Source organism: Micromys minutus, assembly GCF_963924665.1.
Source record: "Micromys minutus genome assembly, chromosome: 1".
Classification (NCBI taxonomy): Eukaryota; Metazoa; Chordata; class Mammalia; order Rodentia; family Muridae; genus Micromys; species Micromys minutus.
This window is the reverse complement of record NC_137969.1, coordinates 61,899,804-61,921,155: the sequence shown is the minus strand read 5'-3', so window position 1 is coordinate 61,921,155 and position 21,352 is coordinate 61,899,804. Positions and strand designations below refer to the sequence as shown.

The following is a 21,352-nucleotide window of genomic DNA, read 5'->3' as shown; positions in this document are numbered from 1 at the left end:
TGTTTGATATGTTATTTAAAACAAATATCTAGTGGTAATTAAGTTGTGAAGCAAGGAATATAGGTTGAAATTCTGTCCAAACTATCAACACTTAGCAAAATTTCATGAGTATAAAGCTAAAAATATCAGTCATAAAAATTTGAAGACTATGAAAGAGGAGGATAGTGTATTTACTTATCATATCACTGAATCCAAACCTGCCACAGCTGGTTTTAGTCAGTGTAAGGACTTAAGAACAGGCTGCTTAGTGATAATTTTTATAAGTTTTTATTTTTTCTAAATTAATCTTTCTGTGTCTGTCCTCCCTCCCCCTTTCCCTTTTCTTCTTCTCCCTTCCCTCCCTCTCTCCCTCTCTCTCCTTTTATCCCCGGCCTGTATAGGTATTCTAAATATAGTTAAAGTTAAACATAGTTTTTGTTAAAGAGAGAAACTGCTAAAGCTAATCATCTTATGAAAGTATAAAAATGAAAACCCCTTTCATTTCTTAAGGGAATGCCTTACTATTCAGTTATCTCTATAGACACTTCTACACTGTACCATCATTGTGACTGTGGTGGATTGTTCTATGGTACATTTTTAAAGCATGTGGGTCTCATGTGCACTTTTATGGTCTGAGAGGGCTGCATAGGTGGCAATTCAGGTGAATCTACTTTTTGTGGACCAGACCGATAGGGGCTAATACGTTTGACTCCAGCCAGCTGTGTGACTTATCCTTACAAAATACATTCTTTAATCTCCTGATGTAAAAAGTGGACCTGATTAAAAAAAAAAAAATGCCTGTGTCACCATGTTAACAATAAGCACAGAATAACTACACTTGGTACATGGTAGCTACCCTCATTGAATCTGTATCATCTGTATTTAAACAATGTTGCTTTTTTAAACAGCTAGTGATGTTGAACGTGTGTGTGTGTGTGTGTGTGTGTGTGTGTGTGTGTGTGTGTAGTTGTTGGCCATTTATTTTCCATAGGGAAATGTCTGTTCGAATTGACCTTTCACTTTTAAAACCAGGTTATCTGCCTTCTCACGCTGTGAGCCGTGTGGATATTTCTCTGTATGGATTCTGACTTCCGGCCTTCTTTTCACTTTCTTCATGGTGCCCCTTTTCGCACAAGCAGTGAACATCTTAGTTTGGGTACCATGGTGCATCCTGTATTCACAGCACTCCAAAGGCTAATGCAGGAGGGTCACAAAGCCAAATCAGACTGAGGCTGCAGAGTGAGTTCCAGGCCATCCGGCAAGGGAGTGAGAGCCCAGGAGAAAGAGAAAGGAAAGGGGAGGAAGGGAGGGAGGAGGAAGAAGAAGGTTGGAAGAACTTGAGTTTTATGAAATCTGATGTTTTTCCCCTTCGATGGTGCTTTAGGTACATCTCAGAAATGACTGCCAAATCCAAGCTCAAATACTTAATAATGTAGCTTTTGAGCCAAATCCTTGATACATTGCAAATAAACTTTATAGAGAGTATGACAGAGGGTCCAAGGTCATTTGCATATACAATCATTCAATTGTCCCAGCATTATTGTTGAAAAAGAAAAATGTTACTTTCTTCATTGAATTCTTTTGGCTGTTGACAATCCAGCGTGCCTTAAGTATGTAGATTTATATCTCGGCTTCATTCATCTCATTTATTTATACACCTGCCTCTTACGTAGGTGCCATACTGTCTTGATGACTCTACTTTGTATGGGGAAATCGTCAGTCTTCTAACCCTGCTATTTTTCCCCCAACATTGTTTTGGCCATTCCATATTGTAACCGTTGGCTTTTCCACCCATGCCTCAGTTCCTGAACAATGACTCGGAAGTCACTATTTATTAATAAATGCTAGCCTTAAACTAAGGTTGTTCTCCAACTAGCTTGTAATTTAATTAACCTGTTTACATTATTCTATGTCTGCCACATTGCTGGTTACCTCTCCTCAGTTTCATGTGTCCAACTTCCTTCAAGTCTGGGTAGAGATTCCTCCCACCTGACCAGTTCCTAGAGCCACCCCCTTCTCTGCAGGGCATCCCACCTTCTAATCCTGCCCCAGTTTATTGGCCATCAGATTTTTATTGACAAGTGACACTTTTAAACAGTACACAAGGGATTATTCCCTACACCATATGAACTTGCCAGTTTCTGAAAATGAAAATAAGCTGAGAATTGTGTCTTGGGTATTCCTCACTCAGAATGATATTTTCTAGTTCCATCCATTTGCCTAGGAATCTCATGAAGTCATTATTTTAATGGCTGAGTAGTACTCCATTGTGTAAATGTACCACACTTTCTGTATCGATTCCTCTGCTGAAGGACATCTGGGTTCTTTCCATCTTCTGGCTATTATAAATAAGACTGCTATGAACATGGTAGAGCATGTGTCCTTGTTCTATGTTGGAGTATATTTTGGGTATATGCCCAGGAGTGGTATAGCTGGGTTCTCAGGTAGTACTATGTCCAATTTTCTGAGGAACCACCAGACTGATTTCCAGAGTGGTTATACCAGTTTGCAATCCCACCAACAATGAAAGAGTGTTCCTCTTTCTCCACATCCTCACCAGCATCTGCTGTCACCTGAGTTTTTTATCTTAGCCATTCTGACTGGTGTGAGGTGGAATCTCAGGGATATTTTGATTTACATTTTCCTAATAACTAAGGATGTTGAACATTTCTTTAGGTGCTTCTCAGCCATTCGGTATTTCTCAGTTGAGAATTCTGCTTAGCTCTGTACCCCATTTTAATAGGGCTATTTGGTTCTCTGGTGTCTAACTTCTTAAGTTCTTTGTATATATTGAAAATTAGCTCTCTATTGGATATAGGATTGGTAAAGATTTTTTCCCAAACTGTTGGTTGCCGTTTTGTCCTTTTGACAGTGTCCTTTGCCTTACAGAAGCTGTGCAGTTTCATGAGGTTCCATTTGTCGATTCTTTATCTTAGAGCATAAGCCATTGGTGTTTTGTTCAGGAAATTTTCTCCAATGCCCATCGGTTCAAGGCCCTTCCCCACTTTTTCTTCTATTAGTTTTAGTATATCTGGTTATATGTAGGGGTCCTTGATCCACTTGGACTTGAGCTTTGTACAAGGAGATAAGAATAGATTTATTTGCATTCTTCTATGTGCTCCAGTTGAACCAGCACCATTTGTTGAAAATTCTGTCTTTTTTTCCACTGGTTTTAGCTCCTTTGCCAAAAATCAAGTGACCATAGGTGTGTGGGTTCATTTCTGGATCTTCAATTCTATTCCACTGATCTACCTGCCTGTCTCTGGGCAGGAGCCCAATATAACTGTCTCCTGATAGGCTATGCCAGAGCCTGTCAAATACAGAGGCGAATGCTTGCAGCCAACTATTGGACTGAGCACGGGGTCCCCAATGGAAGAGTTAGAGAAAGAACTGAAGGAGCTGAAAGGGTTTTTAACACCATAGGAGAAACAACAATATCAACCAACCAGACCCCCCCAGATCTCCCAGGGACTAAACCACTAACCAAAAGTGCACATAAAGGTACCCATAGCTCCACCCACATATGTAGCAGAGGATGGTCATGTTGGGCATCAGCGGGAGGATGGGCCTTGGCCCTGTGAAGGCTCGATGCCCCAGTGTAGGGGAATGCCGGGTCAGAAAGGTGGGAGGAAGTGGTTGGGTGGGTGAAAGAGTACAATTATAGAATGAGGAGAAGGGGGAATGGGATAGGAGTTTCTAGGGGGAAACTGGGAAAGGGGATAACATTTGAGATGTAACTTTGAAAAAAATCTAATAAAAAAAGAAAAATAAACTGAGATTTTATAGGTTTTCATTAGAAATATTTCTGCAATTTTTTAACTTTTAAAAGTTAATTATACTTATATCAATTCCTCCTACTCTTCCCTTTCTTCAGCCTCTCTAATGTACCCTTTGCTCTCTCTCAAACTCCTGACCTCTTTTTTCCTTAATTGCTGTTGTTGTTGTTGTTGTTTGTGTGTGTGTGTGTGTGTGTGTGTGTGTGTGTGTGTGTGTGTGTGTGTAACAAAATACATAAATACAACCTTCTCAGTTCATGTGATGTTACCCGTGTACATTGGCTGAGCACTTGGTATTGGACAGCTGTGAAAAGAAACAGGGGAAGGCCATTTCTCCAACTCAGTGTCCTCAGTGACCCTCAGAGCTTTTCCCCTTCCGTGCTAACATGTCCATTGATGTTTTCATGCTGGTCTTGTTCTCGAGGCTATCTCTCTCACATTTTCAGGAGACAGCAGTCTCACAGCAAAGCATTATTTTCTATCCTGTTGGCCACAAGGATCCCTGAGCCTTAGATGCCACAGTTGTATTGTGATGTATCAGTTGCAACTGGGCACTACATAATTCCCTCGTTCTCTGAATTTTCATTGGTTGTGGTTTTTGGTAATGGCCTCTTTCTGTTGCAAGAGGATTCTCTTTGATGATGGATTAGAACTACACTTATCTGTGAGTATAAAGATAAACATTTGGAATGTAGTAAGGGATTGGATTAGTAAAGAAACGTAGATGTAGGTTTACCTCCCGGATCCATGGCTGAACTAACCCCAGGAAGTTGGCTAGACTTCCAGTACGGAGCATGGTTTCTTGTTGAGCAGGCCTTTGGCTGAATTAGTGAGTTGTTGTTACCACCAAAGTGTATAAGCTGCTACTGCACTTGAAGGGTTAGTGTGCCACAATGGTTATTGTGATTTCTAGGCATTACAGGTTGCCTCCCTCTCTTGAAAGCTTGCCTGGCACCCGCTGGCACCATGAAAGAAAGTCCTGAGAGTGGAGGCTCAGGTGCTCTGGGCCCTGTGTCCAAGGTGCATTTATCCGTCAGGGGGAACTTTTCTTTAGCTTCTGCTGTGGGAAGCAACCAAGGCCTACAACAGTCTGTTTACAGAGTCTCTTACACAATCTCGACCCACAACTCAAAAAGGGAGCTTCTTGTGCCTGACGTTGGAGTGTTTGTCACATGGCCTGTGACTCTGTGAGGGAGCTTTATCAGACCACTTGGGACCTCTGCATTTAAACTCTGTGTATACGTTTATGCAGACATGTATTCTAGGTAGAGATGATGCTCTATGCCTTAAGGCTTTTCCAGATGTCCTTACTGTTATTTGCCCTCCTTCCTACTGTTTATCTCTCCACACGTTAATTAGTCCCCACTTCTTCCCCATTGCACCTTTCCAATCAGTTCTGCCCCATGGCTGCCTGCCCTCTCCGTGTTCTCCCACACCCTGACTCCCCTTTGCGTTCCTGGTTTCTGCGCTTACTTACTCTGGGCTGTATGTTCCTGTCTAGAGACGAGGAGCTAGAAGCAGCAGATGGGATAGAAGTTACCTCGCTCAATATATATATTTTCTAGTGTATCCAGTTGCCTGGAAATTTTGCGATTTTATTTTCCCTTACAGCTGAATAATCTTTCACAGTGTGTATGAACTTATGTCTTCATCACCCACTTGCTGAAGGACATTAGTTTGTTTCCATGCCTTGGTTAGAGCTACTATGAACATGGCTGAGCAAGCATCTGATGAACAGAATGGTGCCCCCGGGGGGGGCATTTGTGAAAGAATGGTATAGCTGGGTCATAGATCTCGTAGCTTTATTTTTAGCTTTCTGAGAAGTTCCCACACTGATTTTCAGAGTGGCTGGATCAATTTGGAATCCCATCAAGAAGGAATGAAGGTTCCCTTTCCCCCACCTCCCCTCCAGTATTTGTTGCCAGTCATTTTGTTGATCTTTGCCATTCTAACTGCGGTAAGATGAAATCTCAAAGTTGTTTTGATTTATTTTCCTAGCTACTAGGGGGGATGAACACTTTTTTAAAAAAATGTTTCTTAGCTATTTTTTTTTTTTTTTTTTTTTTGAGAATTCTCTTTTCAGATCCCAAGGTTATTTTTAAATAGGTCATTTTATTCTTGTTTGTTTTGCTTTAGGATTTTTTTTTTTTTTTTGTAATCCAGGGTGGATGTAAAAGAACAGTTATCAAAGATATAGGTACCAGACACAGGACAAGCAAGAGGGTAGCTTTAAAAGTGTGCTTTAGGCCCGTGAGGGACTTACCACTCTACCTCTTCTTAAGCTATGCCCAACACCGCTGCTGTCCATTGGCCTAGCTTCTGAAACCACAAAGCACATATGGCGTTGTCTTGCAAGGCCTCAGTTTAAAGACCAACCTATGTACACATAGGTCATTCTTTATAGCAGGTACCATTGGCCAATGAGGAGTGGCATGTGGCCTCCATTTGAGGTCCCTGGCAAACTTCCTTTGCTGTGTGTGCCATGAGTTTCACACCTTGGAAACATGGATGCTTCAGTACAAACCAGTTACACTTTAATAATGATTAGTTTACATGCAGCTGGAAATACAAGGCTGATGACAGAGGACAGATTTGCTACTATGGGTTTATGGTCCATCAAATGAGGTAGCTAATTGTCACAATGTTTACATACTAAGGAAATTATATATAGACTACTGCACGAACACAGCAAAAAGAGTGAAGTTTGCCCTTTTCTGTTTCAGTCTCTTCGTTATGCATCTCTACTGATTGCCTGGTTGCTGACCTCTTCTAAATCTAATTTTGGTGTCTTAGCTAAACTTAGAAATTTATCTACTGTCTTTTGGGTTGTTTGGTTTTGGGGGGGGTGGGTTTTTTAGTTTGGTTTTGGTTTTGTTTGTTTGTTTTTTTTTAAGATTTCTCTTATAATGTTTTAAATTTTATTGGCATCTGTCATTATATTTCCATGTTGATTTCTGATTCTGTTTTTTGCCTTGTCCCCTCATCGTTTTGGTTTAGTTGGGCCAAGCGTCTGTCAATCTCCTTCATCCTCTCCAAGAACTGGCTCTTGGGTTAGTTGGTCTTTGTGCTGTGTTTTTGTTTCCATCCCTTTTGGCTCTAATTCTAATAATTTATTACTATCTAGTGGGTCAGGGTTTGGTTTGTTCTTATTTTTCAAAAGTTTTGAGTTACATCATTAAGTACCTCATTTGTTTGTGCTTTCTGATTGTTTTTAGTGGAGGCACTTAAAGCTATAAATGTCTCTAATGGAGTATATTTTCACTTAATCTAGAGTCTAGAAGATTAAATGTGAAACACTGGAAATGTTTTATTTTTCCAATATCATTGCTCAGAGGCCCAGTAGTCTTAGTTTAGGATCCAGTAATATTTCTCTCTGTTTAATCATTCTTTTGCAAAACTCACTTTGAGAAAAGGTCCCACTTTGTGCTGCAAGGTTTGTTTTGAACTCACTGTGTAAGCTAACCTGGCCTCAGCTCATGGTCCCCCTGCTGCAATTGCTGGCAAGCACTGTAGGGGCCACCCCTTTTATCTCTGAACACCATGCCATATTCAACAAGACTCCCTGAAGCTTCTCTCTGCACTCTCTGCATCCCCTCAGGCCTGCAATAAAGAGTAATTTCTGGCCTCTGCCTCCTCCTGCCTTTCTCCCATCCATCCTCCGGATCTGAATCTCCCTCTTCCCTCTTCCTCTCCTCCCGCTCCTTCTCCCTCTTCCTCTCTCCCTCCCTCTCCCCACCTCTCTTTATGTAGATACTTGGAGCTACAAAATTTCTTCATAGGGCTGGATTTAATGTGTCTCAAATTCTCTCTGTGTATATGTGTGTGTGTGTGTGTGTGTGTGTGTGTGGTATGTGGTGTGTGTGTGTGTGTGTGTGTGTGTGTAGATCTCTTTTTCATCCCTACCTGTTGATTCTCAGACTACACAATACAGATCTCCTCCCCTGTGATGTTTCTGTGGTTGATGTCATTCTCCAGTGACAGATAATTTGTTGGAGATGATGTTGGATATCTCTTTACACGGCCTGAATTCTCCTGTTTTCTGATTCCTTGTTCTCTCTATTCACCAGAACTGTGGGTGCCAGGGCCTGGCCAGTCTGTAACATCCCTGGCTCCACTGGGCTTCCACTCACACCAGCCTTTTCAAGGAAGAGCATAGGTTGGCAGCGTCTGATCTGCAGGTCCCATGGCCGGTTGGACGATTTAGATGTCCTGTGTATCTGTCTTAGAATTGGCTCTTCTGCTAGGTTTCTCTGAGGGAATTCAGAATCATGATTTGGTTTTGATTTTTAAGCCAGCCAGAGAGTTATTCTCTTAAGACAGAAATAAAAGTGGTTTATATGCTTGATTTCATACATTAAATTATACTTATGTTAATTTTATTTCGTTAGTAGTTCTTTTTTTTTTTTTTGTGGGTGCAGCAGAACTCTATTGATGGTATTCAAGAGAGTAGGAAGGGCTCCCTAGGCCACTCCTATTATTTTGGGGATCTGGGATGGAAATTGTGAGGGAGATGCTCGGAGGGCCGAGTTGGGATGGGACTCCTCAGTAACTGAGGGTCTCTCTCTTGCTCTCAGTGTCCTTTCTGGGGGTGGGTGGTCCAGGATTTCTTACTCCTTAGAGGCCATGTAGGCCATGAGGTCCACAAACCTGTTGCTGTAGCCGTATTCATTGTCAGGAAATGAGTTTCACAGAGTTGTCATTGAGAGCAATGCCAGCTCTGGCATCAAAGGTGGAAGAGTGGGAGTTGCTGTTTAAGTCGAAGGAGACAACCTGGTCCTCAGTGTAGCCCAGGATGCCCTTTAGAGAGCCCTTGGCTACCTTCTCAATTTCATCATACCTGGCAGGTTTCTCTAGGCAGCATGTCAGATCCACAACAGATACACTGGGGATAGGAACATGGAAGGCCATGCCAGTGAGCTTCCCATTCAGCTCTGAGATGGCCTTGCCCACAGCCATGGCAGCACCAGTGGATGCAGGGATGATATTCTGAGCTGCCCCATGGCCATCATGCCACAGCTTTCCAGAGGGACCATCCACAGTCTTCTGAGTGGCAGTGATGGCATGGACTGTGGTCATGAGCCCTTCCACGATGCCAAAGTTGTCATGGATGACCTTAGCCAGGGGGGATAAGCAGTTGGTGGTGCAGGATGCATTGCTGACAATCTTGAGTGAGTTGTCATATTTCTCATGTTTCAAAGCCACCACAAACATGGGAGCATCAGCCGAAGGGGCAGAGATAATGACCCTCTTAGCCCCATCCTTCAGGTGGGCCCCGGCCTTCTCTATGGTGGTGAAGATGCCACAATATACTCAGCACCAGCATCACCCTATTTGATGTTAGCGGGATCTTGCTCCTAGAAGATGGTGATGGGCTTCCCATTAATGACAAGCTTCCCATTCTCAGCTTTAACTGTGCCATTGAATTTGCCATGGGTAGAGTCATACTGGAATATGTAGATCATGTAGTTGAGGTCAATGAAGGGGTCGTTGATGGCAACAATCTCCACTTTGCCAGATCTAGAGCAGATGGCAGCCCTGGTAACCAGGTGCCCAATACAGCCAAATCCGTTTATCCGGCCTTCACCATCATGTCTAAGGGACGAGGCTGACACTGCACAGAAAGATGTGGCTGTCTCTGGACCAGGGAGGAGCAGAGAATTTGCCAGTAGTTCTGGTATTTCCCCTTTGTTCAGTTGTCCTGTCCAGTCTTCTAACCTGTATCCTCTTTGGACAGGATCAAATGTGTCTGGGTGCTCTTGTCTCTGTTTCCCATCAACCTCCCCGAGCTGGAATTACCTTTTGGGTTTGTTTATCGGTTTTCCATCTTGCATCAGCAGTTCAAGTCATTTCCTCCAGGGGCAGAGAGTGTGGTTTACCATGGGCACATTCGAGGGTGAGTGAGCTCTGAACTCAATCCACAGCCCTGTGTTGGCAGACATTCCCTGTGAGATACTCAGTGTTACTCTGGTTCAGACTTAATGCCATGCTATCTACTCTGTCTCTCTTCCTGCTAAAGTGAGATCTACTTTGCTGAGGTTGAAGTTTGTGCAGCAGGAAAGATGACATTTGCCATGTGCTGTTCAGTGGCATTTCGTACATCCACAATGTTGTACAGCCACCGCCATGCCTTTCCGGAACCTTTTCCCTGACAGTGAAGCTTCATCTCTACTAACAAAACTTTCACATCACCCTTCCCATCCAACCATGAGAACCTTCTTAAGAATTAATCCACTCTAGGTACCTTGCGTATCTGGAATCATAAACATTGCTCTCTTCTTTTTTTTGGTCTGGCATCTTTATGATGTCTTTAAAGACCATCCATGTTGAAGCATGTATCTGAATTTCATTTCCACTCAAAGCTAAATAATGCTCTGCTGTTGGTTGGCAGTATGCTGTACCTCTGCGTTAGGTTTCTCCCCCCATGGAATCTAGTTAGAGTACAGCTGTGCACAGCAGATTGGAACTTCTGTTTGAGCACCTCATTTCAGATCTTTGAGGTGAAACTTAGAATTTCCAGATCATATAATTTGACGTTTAACATGTTGAGAAGGAACTTCTCTACAGTTTTCCACAACCATGTCTATATATTTTTAGTCAGTAGCAAGAATGTACCGGGTTCTAATATCCTCACCAACACAAATCCAGTCCAGTGAGCACAAGGTAGTCTCTTGTGATTTTGATTGGGTTTGCTAATTGTCAGTATTTTAAGCATCTTTTCTTATACTTATCACCCACTTGTATGTCTTTAGGGAAAAGACCAGTCAAATTGTTTTCTTTTCCTATTTGGGTGTCTTTGGGTGTGGCTGTGTTTGTGTCAGGGTACATGACACCTACATGTGGAGCTCAGAGGTCAGAGGACAACCTCGGATGCTTGCCCTCAGGTACCTTGCACCTTTTTATGTGAGATAAGGTCTTTTATTGACCAGAAATCTGAGGATGTAGGCCAGGTTAGCTTGCCTGGGAGTGTCCAGGGGTCTGTTTCTCCCTCTAATGTTTTCATTGTTGGGAACAGAGTGTTCTGATGTCTTAAACTCAGGTCATCACACTTACAAGCCAATCACTGACAGAGCCTCACCCCAGCTCTTTCCCCATTTTAAACTCAGTTGTTTTCTTCCTTCCTTCCTTCCTTCCTTCCTTCTTTTCTTTCTCTATCTCTTTCTTACTAAGTTATACAAATTCTTTATATATTTCCATATTAAATAGTAAAAGAAGTGATTTCAAAAGTAAATTTCCCCTCCCATTTCTTATTCCAGAGACAGGAAGATCTTTTCTAGGAAGGTATCAGATGATGATGAATTTGTTCATTCAAGGTTAACAGCTCCTTCTGCTCAAAACACGGAAACACAATTAGATACTGATGTTAACGAGGTAAGATGTACCTTAAAACCATCAACATAAATTTTGACACAAGATGAATAGCAGGTATCAGAATTAAACATTCAGTTAACAATTGCTTGCCATACACCCCCCACACACGCACACACACACACACACACACACACACACACACGTGCACACATATGTGCCATATCCTCCCACCGTAAAAAGCTGCAATAACGCCTTCCAAATTTCCCACTAGTACTAATTTTACATTTCATTTATTTACTTTTTGGCATGTAAATATGGTTACAGTTTATAACACTATCTAAACTTTACACTACCAGCTAATTGTTCTATTATATTTTGTTCTTGTCCTGTGGGCACATGGGCTACATTAGACTTTTAATAGCCATCCTATGAAGATGGATCTGAAGAAAATATATGCACCAATATTTGAGGTCAACCTCTGTCTGAGAATTCCCTCAATGGGCGACTCTCCAGAGGACCTTGAAGGGAAGGCTGAGAAGACTATGCAGAGCTGCGAAGAACCTCTGGTGTATGATGACGAGGAACTGGAGAACCGAGTAAGAACAGCAAGTGAAGACCTGCTCAGCCGGTACTACCAGCCAAGCAAGTTCAGCGTCTTCCTCAGAAGAATCCTTTCAGGTGAGGCAAAAGGCAGCTGGTGGCAGCCAGCAGTAAAGAAAGAAATTTGGTCCACACCATGTTAGTTATGCTACACTAGCACCAATGAGAATGGGGGCAATGACAGACCACGAAGCACCTTGTGGTACATGCGTGTGATAATACCCTTCACTTTGAACCACCTACACTGTCACTCTGGACTTCTGGGCTTTCCTTTTCAGGATGAGCGGCACCTAGAACAGCTGCTAAAAGCACAGGAGTGGGGCTGGAGAGATGGCTCATAGGTTAAGAGCACTAGCTGCTCTTCCAGAGATTCTGAGTTCAAATCCCAGCAACCACATGGTGGCTCACAACCATCTGTAATGGGATCTGATGCCCTCTTCTGGTGTGTCTGAAGACAGCTACAGTGTACTCATATACATAAATAAATAAATAAATCGTTTTTTAAAAAAAGGAAAAAAGCCTGGGAGTGCCACTCGGTGGTAGAATATTTGCCTGGCATATGTGAGACCCTGATTTGTCACCCACAGAAAAGGAAAAGAACAGAGTCCAGGACTCTACTCCAGACTTCTCTTCTTAGTCCCAGAGTCTGGGATATGACACTGGAGTGCCCTTTTCAACCAGGCTCAACAATTGATTCTCGGGGTACTGAGAGAATACTGATCCAGACTAAGTTGTTGTCTAGCATTTTAAACTGTTAATAAATTTTTACTTTGTCTTTGTTTCAACAAATTCAAATAGATGGAGGACTTCTACTTGAGTCTGACCAAGAAGGCTTCTTTAATAAGTACGTATGGACCATTTTACCGGCATCTGTGTTCCGTTAGTACTGCCCTCCCTTGCATGTACTTACGTGCTGTTTTCTCTCAGATTTCTGGAATTCCCAACAAACCTCTTTATGGAACCCAACAGACTGGACTTTTCAACACAATTCCAAAATCTGATAGCAACTATAGAAAAGTATGTAAGTAAGTATCTGAAAGGCTTGGTGCCTTCTTTGGCAATCTTTTTGAAATCCATGTATTTGGTGCTCCTAGTCAGTGATACTTATGGCAGATATAAGTAAGAGATCACGAGTCCTGGTGTTTGACTAAGCAATGCTTATTTAGAATTATTTGAAGAGGATGGTATGTGTGTGTGTGTGTGTGTGTGTGTGAGAGAGAGAGAGAGAGAGAGAGAGAGAGAGAGAGAGAGAGAGAGAGAGAGAAAGACTTTTCTCAAGGAATAGAACTGATAGAATAAGTTGCATGTATGTGCGTATAATATCTATGAATATTAGATATAAATATGGGAACTCACATATGTATGTACAAACACACACACACACACACACACACACACACACACACACACACACACAAACACACACACACACACACAGATTTATCCAAGTGACTTACAGCTGTTGTTTGACTAGTCCATTATTGGCTGTGTTATGACTGAAAGGCCTAGAATCCAGTGTCCCGCCCAAGAGACTAGATGTCTTAGCAGTCTCAGTAGGTCTCTAGAATCCCAGGAAGGTCCTAGAGCTGCTGGTCTTCTGTCTGGGTTGGAATCCCAAAGAAATAGGTTCTAATACCAGTGAAGGAATGTCTCGGCAATAGGACAGATGAGCTTGACTTGCCAGCCAGAGTGAGGACAAACAGGCAAAAGTCCTTTGATATGGAGTGCCCCCAGGAAGTGTGGCCCAAACTTAGGGTGTGTCTTGCCAGCTCAATGATCTAATGAAGCCAGTTTCTCACAGAGTTGTCTAACCGCTTGTCTTTTCAAATATCATTCATGTAGTTAGTTCAGTTGGCATCCAAAAATAGGCTTCATGCATGTAAAGAGAATGCATAAAATGTTAGCACTGGGAAAGCAACTCTAAGCTTGAGTTATTTGAATGTTTATGTCAGAGCATTGCCAAGACCTTGTTTCCACCTCGAATAGATTTTAACTGATTATTTTCATCTATATGAATATAATCTAAGATTAAGTGACTACCTTGGCCAAAGAATTCATTCATTCCTCACAATAAGTTCTTAAAAAAAAATTAAGCGAGTAGGACCCTTAGCAGCCCAGTTGTCATGTGACAGTTTGCTAGATTCATTTGCTGTAGATCTGCCCCACAGTCTTGCATGCTTCCTCACGGGGTACTTGTTTCTGCCCTGGAATTTATCACCTGGAATTAACTGCTTTTCTATAGAAATAGGAGACCTGCATCATTCTCTACTAATGTTTCTTAACTTTCGGGTAGAGAGATTAGTCACGAAGAAGTAGGAAAGTCTGCCGCTCTTTCCATGTAGATTCTTCTTGCCACTTAGACTTTTTTTCTTTCTTTTACTTTTAGCTTTAAGTTCTTTGGGTTAAAACATCTGATCTCTCCCATGTCCTTCCTCCCCTCTCGGTATGAAATGGTTTTGTCATGCAATTGTTTTGAATTTTTCATTATAAAATAACCTGAGGCTTCTGTGAAAGTCACAAGCACAGTAGGTCACTCGCACATGCACGTCATGTGATCTAGCTACCCAGGCTGCGGTGGTCAAAAGCCCACACCCAAAACTATGCCGGAGCCAGTGAACCAGCGGAATGGATTTAGACTCCTCGAGCTGCTTCCATCCCGTCTGCTTTCTATTCCAGGATTCGGAATTCAGTCTCACACCTCACAGCCAGTTCACTGGACCCTTGAGCCTTCTTGTCCAACTGTGACAGCCCCTCTTCTCCTCTTTCCTGACCTTAAGGGATTAAAAGAAAACAAAACAAAACAAAAGTCTAGAGATCTTGTAGAGTGTACATCAGTTTGGCTTCTCTGCTATGGTCACATGATGAGCGTGAGGCGCTCCATTTGGGGGCACGAATGTTGTGGATGTTGTAGCAGTCAGACATTTTCTCACTGCCTCTAGTCAAGTGCAGGCGAAGTTGCACATCTTGTTATGAGCAACGCTAATCACGTGATTTGGCTAGGGCGGTCTTATAGAAAGTCGTGAAAGAAAGCAAATATCATGTTTCTGCTGAGAAAAAAAAAAAAAAAAAAAAAAAAAAACGGCCCACGCCTATTAATTTCAGCATCTGTCAGTGAAAAATCCTGTGCCATGACTGTGAAGATGGGAGTTTCTGTTCCTCTAACTCCTTACACATTTGTCACCTAGAATTCATCTGCTCCTAAATTATTATTTGTATAAATATATATCCACAGCTGTACACATACACAGTGGTGTATGTTAATTGTATCGAATTCTTAGATTATATTTTCAGTATAGCAGGATGACTTTTTATTCTCACCCGCAGTGTGTGAAGCTTTCTGGGTTTTCCCCACGTTTGGAGGAAATGCTGCATTGTCAACTTTTAAAAGTTCTTTTACCCATTGCAATGAGGAGGCACATTTTGGAAATTTCTGTCTCACTGGGAATTGCTAGGCGATTCCTGTTTCCTTACCTGAGTTCTCCATCTGTACGTCAGGAGTTTAAGTGCTTTGCTGAGGGTCTACTCGCTGCTAAGAGAGGTCTTTCAAGTGTTGTAGTCAAATCTGTCGTCAGCTGGAAGGCTTGCGAGCATTCTCCTCCTTAGCTTTTCATTCTCTTCAACCTGAATTCTCTGAAAACTCCAGCACATCAATCAACTTCTACCACGCCTTAAGCTTCTGGCTTTGTATCTAGGACTTTCTCAATTAAGGGTCACACTATTTTCTCCTAGGATTTCATCTATTTGTATTCTGTGTTTGGATGCGTGCTTCATCTTGAGTTTATTTGTGTAAGCTATAAAGTATGTGTCAGAGTTTCTTCTCTTGGCTGGTGGTAAAGGGATGCAGCCGCAGACATCTGGCCTGTCACCTCTTTCCAGTAGCAGTCTTGTGTCTCTGAGCCCAGGATGGAATAACACTCTCCAGACAGAAGACAGGATTCTCTGGTTCTACTTTCAGCATGGCTCCTTCTACCACAACTATTTTCTGTGATGCTTTCTTCTGATTATAATATTAAATGCAAACCTTTGCACATGCCCCCCTCGATAAAGAATAGTGTCTGCTCATTAAGTCACTCGGCATCAGCTTTAAATAGGCCTAGAGGCTATGGCTGATTTTAAAGTGTTGCTTCCAAGAGGCATCTGAAAATCCTAATTGTTCAATGTCGTGTTTCAGCTTCAATCACCCCTCTTCGCCAAGATCCTCGCCTGTCTACCCTTGTTGATTTGGTTTCGGTTCCGGATTTATCTAATGAAACAAAAAGTGTAGTCAAATATAAGAAGCAGACCCGATGGCCAGACTTCTATATCCTTTTTGACACAGATGATAACTACCAGGACAAAGTGAGTTTCGAGTTAAAACATCTTGGAAGTGGTTGGTAAGGGACCAGAACCCTCACTGAAATTGTCACATGAACAGGATGTATGGAAGACTTCAGAGAGTCCTAGTTCACGGCAATGGGAGAATCATCCCAGTTTGTTTTCCCTGTGGTCTCTGATCTCTGCTTACCAAGGTTTTTCAAATTCCCACTATGGAAATGAGTTTTCTTTTATGACATTGGCTTGCCAATACATTGGTTTGCCATTTGCCAGCCCTTCCTTAGCCACTTAAATGCATATTTTTGTCTAAATTCACAGTAGAACATAATTATCTCAGCTTGTGTCTGAATTCTGTCCTAACCAGATAAACTGTGTCTTAAGAGTTAAGTGAGATCAGAAATACACAGGACTGGCCTGCTCTGGGACAGGCAGTGAACTAGATGGTTGGTCTTTTTAGGACATGGTTCAAAAATAATACTTTGATTACAAATTAAATATCTGAGTAATGTTTGCATAAAAGTCATGATAGGTATCTATACTTTGTAGTCTTGTTTCCAACATATGTCGCTATTCAGTTCCAGCTCTAAACAGAATGAATGGTACAAAGACCGTCATTTAACAGACACTTGCCAAACTACGCAGTGCCACTTCTCTGATGAGAGTGTTGCGGCTGGAGCGTGCTAACCACTGCAATGTTTTCATTCCCAGATTGTGAGCCTACTGACTATCATTGGTAATTCGGTGGGCCTGGTTAGTGGCTACAGCTGCAGGTTTCTGAAATATTGTTACATGGTAGAAAAGGCCAAGGTCATGAGTACGAAGTTGCCATTCATGATGAACTTGACATCCATCGAGTTTAAAAGTATAATACATAAATTCAGAAGCTACCTGAAGCAGATGGTGACCATGGCTATCGAGATGCGTCTTGGAATTTTTTGTGTGAAAAGTCTGGAGTATCAGTTAACGTGCTTACCGTATGTTGATAACGTCATTCAAATGAGCTACAACCTGTTGCGATGTACCATTGAGGACAGAAGTACAAATCTATTAGAAGTGAGTTTACATTTCTCCTCTTTTTAAAATTTTTGTCCCTGAATTAATTATCAATTAATCCCAAGGTGGGGTTGTTTCCCGACTCAATGGTTTGTGTTCCTGAACAAAAGACACACACGTGGCCTTTTTATTTTAATAGGCCTTCAGCAGCACAAGAGCTGGGCCTGTGCCTGGCCTCCGTGCTGCTAGGCTCTGCCTCTGCCAATAATTCCAAGCTATCACTTATGAATTTCTATGTTCCACCTTGGCTGCTCTTACCCCAATTAGTCAGCTGTCTGGGGTCATGTTTTCTTGGCCCAGAGCCCTGGGCAATCAGTCTCCTTACCTCTCTATCCCATGGTGGACTCAAACCATGGCGGATCTTCCCTTCTGCCCCTCCCATCCCAAGCCCAGGAAATCCTAAAAATCCCACCTCTGTCTGTTCTCCCCAGCTAGTTGGCTGCTGCCTTCTTTATTTACCGACCAGAACCAACTGTGGGCAGGTTCCCAGAAGCTACATTCAAACCCTTGCCTGCAAACAGTTTTGGGGGGAGCATAATTAGCATTCATAATACAAGCAGCTACACTTTTTCATACAAAAATTTCAGATTAGATTATAAGTTTAAGATGCACAATCAAAATACACGCAAGTATTATCCTCGGAAAATTCCAGAGTACTATGATTACATTTGCTTTTGTTTTTTTTTTATTTTTATCTGTGTATATGTGCATTCCTGTATGTGAATGTGACACATATGTGTGTCATGACACGTATGTGTCCTGGGCCACACATGTGGGGGTCAAAAGACAACTTCAGGAGTTGTTTGACGTAGTGTCTCTTGTTTGTATCACATAAACCAGACTAGAGGCCCCTAGCTTCTGGGAATTCTTCTCCACTTGATCTGACCCTAGGACCCCTGGGATTACAGACCTGCATGCTCCTGTGTTTGGGTTTTGTGTCATTTATGGAGATCCAAACTTTGGTACTCACACTTGTATGGCAAATACTTTATTGGCCCTCTCCTCAGCACTTACGTGTGTTCTTACTAAATATCACTTTCTTTAGAACTTTCCGTGACCACACGGAAGACTGCGCCCCATGTCACAGCCCATCTCTTGTTTTGTCTTTATCACGTGCATCACTGTCTGACGCCATTGTTCCCCATCCCCCATTTAGAACACAATACCCACAACGCTGTGGAGCATCTGCTTTCTAGGACAAATAAGGATCCTAGTGTACTGGCCGTCACCTGCGCCAGCATCCTCCTGCAGTAGCCTAGGCTTAAAGACTGGAATTCGTGATAACAGCAGTCATTCTTTTTCTTTATTCAGCCAGACTACCAATACTTCGTAAAGTAAACCCAAAGTTACAAGCTAGCCATCGACTGTGCCTCTGCAGTATAACAGCGAGAGGATAGGAGAGGATAGCATAGGTCTTGCACACAGCATCTAGTGTAGCATAAAATCTTACCAGAAGTAGCGAACAGAGCTTGGGTGGACTGGGAAAATTTTTCAAGAAAGATGTCAATTGCTACAGGAGGAGTGCCTGTGGTGTAAGCACTGAGTTCAGGCAGGATGTTGCAGGCAAGTGTTAGTGTAGCTAGATTCAGTTATGTTTGACTCCCACCTACAACAATAGCAACAATTTTGCCACCAACAGAACTGTAGCCTATGCAAGTAAGAACTAATCTCTCTGATGGGCAGTAGTAATGCCCACATAGTCACTTGTAGCATGGGGCCACCTGTATGTAAATGCCAGGGGCTGCACAGCCACAAAAGTATCTCCTACTGGGAGACCTAATTGAGGACTGCCTGAGAGACCAAGGATTGCTGGTGCAGACAATGCCAGCCAATGGAGAACTACTGTTTAGAAGAGATGCTTTCTTGGGACCAATGGGGGCACGAATGGAGGGTGTTAAAGGAGCTGCAGCAGCGTTCAGATGAACTTGCTGTGGCATTTCTCACCTGCTTCCAGAGTCTGTGTCCTTGACTCTGTGCCATCTCGGCTCCAACTCCCAAGGACAGATAGGGTCAGGCAGTGAGTAGTCCAGGGCACGGGCGACAGTCACTGGGAATACTGGCTGCTTTGAGCTCACTGTGTGCCTTCCCCTAAGCATCTCTGATGTCACATCCTTCTAGGCAGCAGGGCAGAAGAAGGCAACATGCCCACTATGGATCTAGGAACCAGGCAATACACTGTGTCAGTAGAGTTGTCTTTCTAAGAGTTTCCTCATACCATCTCATATTTTAAGTTATATTCATACCTTCCTCAAAAATAAGGTTTTTATTAATTCCTTGAAAATTTCATACAGTGTGTTTGATCCTTTACATCTCCTTCCCCAATTCCTCCCAGATCCACCCCACATCCTTACTCCACAAATCTATGTTCCCTCCCCACCCCCCCTCTTAAATTCATCAAGTTCAGTCTGCTTTGCTCAACTACTGGTAGAGTCTACTCTGGAGTGTAGTTGAGTTACCAGGGCTCAAACCACTAAAGAAACCTGACTCTTCCTCTTCCAGAAACTATCAAATGCTATTAGCTACCTAGCTAGGGGTGGGACTTTCTGCCTGCCCACCTCCTCTCTCCATGCCGGAGTGTCCTCAGGCTTGGCCTTGCATGGGTCTGTGCATTCTGTTACAGCCCCCGTGTGATATCAGTGTACCTGCCCTGCTGGTCCAGAAAACACTGTTCCTCTGAAGTCACCCACTGACACTGCCTCCTCTTCTTTAAGACTCCAAGCTGTGAAGGGAGGTATTGTGATGGGTGTCCCACTTAGGGACCAGCACTACACAGTTCCTCGTTGTTTTCACGGTGACCACTTGTGGGTCTCGGTGTTAATTGGCATCTATTGCCAGGTTTCTCTGATCATCATTGAATCATAATTCTGTAACTTACCACATACCTGATCTTGGACTAATTTGAGACTCAGTTCCTTGTCTACAAAGTAGAGGAAATAATGCCTAATTAGCAAACACAATAGAACTGGACCTTGGCTTGGAGAACCTAGCATATAAACCGTCAAGATGAGCATCCTGCTTCACTCTTGCGGTCCTCATTACACATGTTTCACAAAGTATCACTCATGCCTTATGTATGTTACCTATGAAATCTGCTCAAGCACTTTGTGATAATGGAAGGACTGGATGACATCAGTCTGCTAGCACTTAACAAATGCTTAGAATCATGCCCAGTTATGGCGTTACATATACACGTGTAGGAAATTACACTGGTAGAAGTCAGAACTTCAAAAGAAAAACAGTGGTTTCCATAAAATAGTGAAATTATTGCATACTTATCATAAGCGCATTAATAATTTCAGTTTTTAGAATCATCGCTGCGTCAACTGGACTGCAAGCCCGTGGAAGTTGAAGAATTTGTGAAATATTTTAGTTTTGTGGATGAAATTTCCTCAAGCATATCTAAAATAGAAAATGACTTCCTTGCAATTACTGAGCTGTATTCCGTGGTGAGGCATTACCATGTTGATGTTTCGGAAGAGCAGATTGCCATCTACAGAATCCTCTTCATAAAGTTTAATCATCTAAAGACATCTATAAAGTTAGTTGCCACAAATAAAGAAGCCAACCTAACTAAATTCAGAAACAGTTTGGAAGCTTATATTGTCACCCTGCGAGTGGATGTCAGTAACTTAAAAGATAAAGTAAGTGCTTTTTATATTTTTTACTATTTTGTAGTCTCATTTTTATATTTTTATATTTGTAAAAAATTTTTATCTTGGTGTCATGTAATACTGTGATTTTTTTAATTGGATATTTTATGTATTTACATTTCAAATGTTATCTGCTTTTCCCCTCTCCCATCCCCCTCCGCCCAGTACTGTGCTTTTATATATTCATTTTCTATGGAATCCTAGCTAAATAATGTAATCCAAATACACTTACCTTGTGTGGTGCTTTGAATGAGAAATGTCCCTCCATCTGAACACTTAGTCCCCAGTTGGTGGCACTGTTTGTTTGTAAGGTGTGGCCTTACTGGAGGAGGTACAGTCTTGGGTGTAGACTTTCAGAATAAATACCTCACAGACTCCTGCTCTGCCCTTTCTGCCTCCAGCCTGAGCTTGAGGGAGAGAGCGCTGCCCTCCCTGATACTTTAGGCATCACTCTGTGGGATTTTCTCACCCTGGAACTGTAAGCCAGAATAAACACTTCCTCCCGTGCCTCGGTCTCAGGTGTTCTATCACAGCATCCGAAAAGTAGCCAAGATAGCATGGGGTTCACAAATAGAATTCTGATGATTTGTGAAGTCAAATAGGACATATGGTCGCACATGTCCTTGTTAGTAATTCTACAAGGAATTGAGCATTTCCTTCATCTCTGAATGT

At 42.4% G+C, this 21,352-nt stretch overlaps 1 protein-coding gene across 1 annotated transcript in view; it reads left to right on the top strand.

Moving 5' to 3' along the window:
* The window catches only part of DNAH14 (dynein axonemal heavy chain 14), a gene marked incomplete at both ends in the record, with an annotated part of 218,518 nt that overhangs the window by 26,310 nt on the left and 170,856 nt on the right, over positions 1 to 21,352 (top strand). The window contains 7 exons of the mRNA XM_080925129.1: positions 11,009 to 11,123; positions 11,474 to 11,741; positions 12,462 to 12,507; positions 12,591 to 12,688; positions 15,835 to 16,001; positions 16,686 to 17,030; positions 20,330 to 20,671. Coding sequence (XP_080781255.1) covers positions 11,009 to 11,123; positions 11,474 to 11,741; positions 12,462 to 12,507; positions 12,591 to 12,688; positions 15,835 to 16,001; positions 16,686 to 17,030; positions 20,330 to 20,671 — 1,381 coding nt within the window. The remainder of the gene's footprint in view (positions 1 to 11,008; positions 11,124 to 11,473; positions 11,742 to 12,461; positions 12,508 to 12,590; positions 12,689 to 15,834; positions 16,002 to 16,685; positions 17,031 to 20,329; positions 20,672 to 21,352) is intronic.